At 46.1% G+C, this 5,081-nt stretch overlaps 1 protein-coding gene across 2 annotated transcripts in view; it reads right to left on the bottom strand.

Moving 5' to 3' along the window:
- Positions 1–1,591: 1,591 nt before the first annotated feature.
- Positions 1,592–5,081, bottom strand: part of LOC122547983 (small conductance calcium-activated potassium channel protein 2-like) — a 35,114-nt gene continuing 31,624 nt past the window's right edge. For both annotated transcript variants that reach the window (XM_043686535.1, XM_043686536.1), the window contains 2 exons: positions 3,482–3,609; positions 1,592–1,838 (listed from right to left, as the gene is read on the bottom strand). In XM_043686535.1, the coding sequence (XP_043542470.1) occupies positions 1,682–1,838; positions 3,482–3,609 (285 nt within the window). In that variant the 3' untranslated portion in view covers positions 1,592–1,681. The remainder of the gene's footprint in view (positions 1,839–3,481; positions 3,610–5,081) is intronic.

The following is a 5,081-nucleotide window of genomic DNA, read 5'->3' as shown; positions in this document are numbered from 1 at the left end:
CGTCGACCACGTTGGGGGGGAAATTGCGGTCCTTGGAGAAGGAGGCCATCTGTGTTGTACGTATTTTGAACTGGTCCTCCTGGGAGCAGATGCGGCGGAGACGAAGGAATTGGGAATATGGGATGGCGTTTTTACAGGGGGCAGGATGGGAGGAGGTGTAGTCCAGTTAGCTGTGGGAGTCGGTCGGTTTGTAGTAGATGTCCGTGTTGATTCGGTCACCTGAGATAGAAATAGAAAGGTCGAGGGAGGGGAGGGAGGAATCTGAGACTGTCTAGGTGAATTTGAGGTCGGGGTGGAAGGTGTTGGTGAAGTGGATGAACTGTTCAACCTCCTCGTGGGAGCACGAGGCGGCGCCGATACAGTCATCGATGTAGCGGAGGAAAAGGTGGGGGGTGGTGCCAGTGTAGCTGCGGAAGATGGACTGTTCCACATATCCTACAAAGAGGCAGGCATAGCTGGGGCCCATGCGGGTGCCTATGACTACTTCTTTGGTTTGGAGGAAGTGGGAGGATTGGAAAGAGAAGTTGTTCAGAGTGAGGACCAGTTCAGTCAGTCGAAGGAGGGTGTCGGTGGAAGGGTACTGGTTGGTTCGGCGGGAAAGGAAGAAGCGGAGGGCTTTGAGGCCTTCGTGATGGCGGATGGAGGTGTATAGGGACACACAGCCAAGAATGCTGCCCACTGACCTACAAGCCTGGGTTAGTAAAGTTCCCTGAAATACTCCGCCTCAAAAGGATAAGAACACAAAAGACACCAGCTGTACCTAACAGGAATTAAACCCTGAAGGGAAGACCAGATTTACTGGTGCTACTAGCTTTACTTCTGCCAACATTTAAGCTATTTCTCATTCAGGGATGTTCTTACACACCCTCTGAAGCAGGTGAGATTTGAACCCAGGCTGCCTGGCTCTCAGAGGTGGGGACATGAGCACTGTGCCTCAACAGCCCTCCTGTTAGTATTTCACTCAAAACATCATGTCATACGTTTTGAGTAGAGGTGTATAGTTTGCCACTCCTGGTGTTAAAGGATTTCTAATTGAATTCAATAAAGATCTGCAATTGGATTAAAAAGCTGCTTGTTACCATAGCCACAATCGGGGAGGGGTGGGAAACAGAGGTGAAAGAAAATGACAGGCTAGTAAATGAAATGAAATGGAACAGCAGGTGGGATTAAACAAGCACAAGCAGAGACATTCTTGCCACATGGATATAATCCTCTAATAATTTAAAGCATGTTCTTAACTCCCGTATAATGCCACAATGCAGGTTCAGAATAATCCCCTCATTATGCCTGTATCCGAATCGCCTGACAGCGTTAAGTTGCTGGTGATTTTTGCCTCAACCGTGTTTCTATGCCTGCAGTGCCTGTTATTCATCTGTCTAAAAGGTACGACCCCCAATCACACCACAAGCCTGGCTGCAGCCCCGAGGGCCCTCTTCACTTGTAAGGGCAGACAGCTATTAACGATCAGCAATCAATCCTCAAATCCATACTCAGCCGATGCACGGTTTGGTGGAGGGAAGGGAAGGAGTGGTTGGCATTCACTGGATTTACCCTAGGCTAAACTCACAGGCACTTGTGGTCAGCTGTCTCAGCGCATACCAGGAATGGAACCTGGCATCTTACTTCTCTGAATGGCTCAGTACTTTAATTACCAACAAGGCACAGAGACAGCAACGGAAAATTATAATAGAGTGATTAAAGATGGGGCTGAAGGATAGTGAGCCATCCTGCCCTCCTCAGAAGTTTGAATTTTTCCCGTTGGTATTACCTTTGAGAGGTCAACCAGAGTATTGGCCTGGTCATTGAGTTTCCTCTGCTCCATCTTCACATTGCGAAGCCTGTGGAATAACCAGAAAAATACAGATCCTCACAATGGCTGAATACAAAACGCGACCACTCTCACTAAAACCTTGTGTCTCTACCAAACAATTATCTTTGGAAAGGACAGGGTATAGAATACCAAACAGTGATAAAAGAAGAAACAGTGAATGGATGGAGGCCACTCAGCCCTTTCATTCTGCTCTACAAAATGATTTCATACACTGGCTCTATGGACTTTCACACCCTTACCCAGCAAAGACCTACTGACCTCAGTCACACCAGTCAATTGATCCCCAATATCTACAGCCTCCTGTGAAAGACAATTCCCAATTTCCAGTGTGCTTTGTAAGGAACATCACAAGGAACAATATCTTTGAACATTCCAACACTGAATTCCTGAATTCTTCCACAAAAGGATGCAGTTTCCCTTAATTATTTTAAACACTTCGATAAAATCACTCCTAAATTTCTATACTCCATGGAATACAAGCCATCATTGTTCCCATGATTTATCTCTGCTGATGAATCTTCCATGCATTTGCCCCATGACCAATACACTACTCAAAGTTCAACAATATTGCGCAGGATTGTGGCAGTACTGTCAGCCCAGCTTGCAGCTCCTCCCCTACAGCATCGTGACTAAGATAGGTAACTTTCTGGGTGTCAGTATGCCACCTACCACTCAATGGTGCTGTGTGGCCAACCTACTTTTCAACCAATTATAACAAGCATTTTATCACAGTGCCTGAACAGCAATACACTAACGTATATCTCTGCCTCTCCAAAGACACAGACTCCTGCTGAGTCAAGACAGTGAATGTTTTACATAGGTAACATCACAGCTAAGTCAGATCCTGTCCTCATCCAACACACGCTCGCTAGCAACAGTAACTGGCTAGCAACCAGAAAAAGGAACTGTAACCACCCAAACCACTCAATTAGATTTCAGTCTGTACTTCACTCCCGGTAGCAATTACTCTATAAATAAACCCCTTCATCAGATTCAAGCCCGTAACCTATTCCCAGGTATCTGTTATTATATATACTGCTTGAACCCCTCAATTTGATTCCAGTCTGTAGCTCACTCCTGGATAACTATTATTCTATATATAATCACCTGAACCCTTCAATTAGATTTCAGTCTGCAATTTACTCCCAGGTATCTGCTATTCTATATATAACCCAACTCTACCAACACCTCGAATAGATTCTAGTCTGTAACTCACTCCCAGTATCTGTTATTCTATATATAAACCAACCCGAGCCCCTCGATTAGAATCCAGTCTCTTACTCACACTTGGGTATCTGTTATTCTAAACATAAACCCTCCCAAACTCCTTGATTAGATTCCAGAGTGTAACTCACTCCTGGGTTTTCTTTTAATTCTGTGTACATAAAGCCCCATAATCCCTCGATTAGATTCTGGTCTGCAACTCACTCCTGGGTATCTGTTATTCTATATATAAACCACCCTGACCCCTCGATTAGATTCCAGTCTGTAACTCAATCCCAGATATCCGTTATTCTATATATAAGCCCCACCTCCGAACCCCTCAATTAGATTGCAGCCTGTGACTCACTCCCAGGTATTGCCTATGGTCCTGTTTACTGGTCCTCTGAGTGCAGGATCTTGATGTCACAGCCCTTCCTATGAACTCACTGATGGATAGCCTGCAGGAACTTCCTCTGGTGCTTCCTCACTTTCGCGTGGTCGATCTTTTTGAGCAGTTTTGTGTGTTTGTAGATCAGCCAGGTCTCCCGTAAAACATTGGCTGCTGCATTTTTTATCTGGTGAGGTAGAAGAATAGCAGGTTAGAGAATGGCAGAGCAAGCAATTGAAAGTCATATCATCCAGACCCTTTCAAATAGGATGGTCTCAATATTACTCAATCATTACTGGGACCCCTCTCAAAGATTAGATTACATTACATTACAGTGTGGAAACAGGCCCTTTGGCCCAACAAGTCCACACCGACCCGCCGAAGCGCAACCCACCCATACCCCTACATTTTACCCCTATACCTAACACTACGGGCAATTTTAGCATGGCCAATTCACCTGACCTGCACATCTTTGGACTCTGGGAGGAAACCGGAGCACCCGGAGGAAACCCACGCAGACACGGGGAGAACGTGCAAACTCCACACAGTCAGTCGCCTGAGGCGGGAGTTTAACCCGGGTCTCTGGCGCTGTGAGGCAGCAGTGCTAACCACTGTGCCACCGTGCCACCCAGTTCATTTGGGCCCTTGTCAAAGAGCGAGGCTCACCACAAGTTACTTTTATCAGAGAATGGCTAAAGACTGTAACATACTCAAAATGGGAATCTTAGCATTAGTAATTCTTTATTGGGGCGATTCTCTCCATAAGGGCCCTTTCATCAAAGATGTGTACCCAATGGGATCTCTCCAAAGGGAGGGGTCTTATAATCAGGATCCCTTTGTAAGGGAGTGTCTCACCATCAGAAACCTCATTCTCAGAGGGAGTAATACCCTCAGAGATCCCATTATCAGAGAGAATCTTACAATTTGGATCCATTTAAAGGTGGAATATGCACCACTAAGACCCCTTCACCAGAATGAGTCTCACTATTGGGAACCTCTTTATCAGAGGAAGTAACACCATCAGGACCATTTTAGCTGAGGAAGTCTCACCAACAGGTTATCGTTATCAGAGGGACACTCACCAACAGGGTATCTTTATCACAGGGACCCTCACCAACAGGGTATCTTTATCAGAGGGACCCTCACCAACTGGGTATCTTTATAATAGGGACCCTCACCAACAGGGTATCTTTATCAGAGGGACCCTCACCAACAGGGTATCTTTATCACAGGGACCCTCACCAACAGGGTATCTTTATCAGAGGGACACTCACCAACAGGGTATCTTTATCACAGGGACCCTCACCAACAGGGTATCTTTATCAGAGGGACACTCACCAACAGGGTATCTTTATCACAGGGACCCTCACCAACAGGGTATCTTTATCAGAGGGACACTCACCAACAGGGTATCTTTATCAGAGGGACACTCACCAACAGGGTATCTTTATCAGAGGGACACTCACCAACAGGGTATCTTTATCAGAGGGACACTCACCAACAGGGTATCTTTATCAGAGGGACACTCACCAACAGGGTATCTTTATCAGAGGGACACTCACCAACAGGGTATCTTTATCAGAGGGACACTCACCAACAGGGTATCTTTATCAGAGGGACACTCACCAACAGGGTATCTTTATCAGAGGGACCCTCACC

Source organism: Chiloscyllium plagiosum, unplaced genomic scaffold (assembly GCF_004010195.1).
Source record: "Chiloscyllium plagiosum isolate BGI_BamShark_2017 unplaced genomic scaffold, ASM401019v2 scaf_10363, whole genome shotgun sequence".
Classification (NCBI taxonomy): domain Eukaryota; kingdom Metazoa; phylum Chordata; class Chondrichthyes; order Orectolobiformes; family Hemiscylliidae; genus Chiloscyllium; species Chiloscyllium plagiosum.
This window is presented reverse-complemented; position numbering and strand designations above follow the sequence as displayed.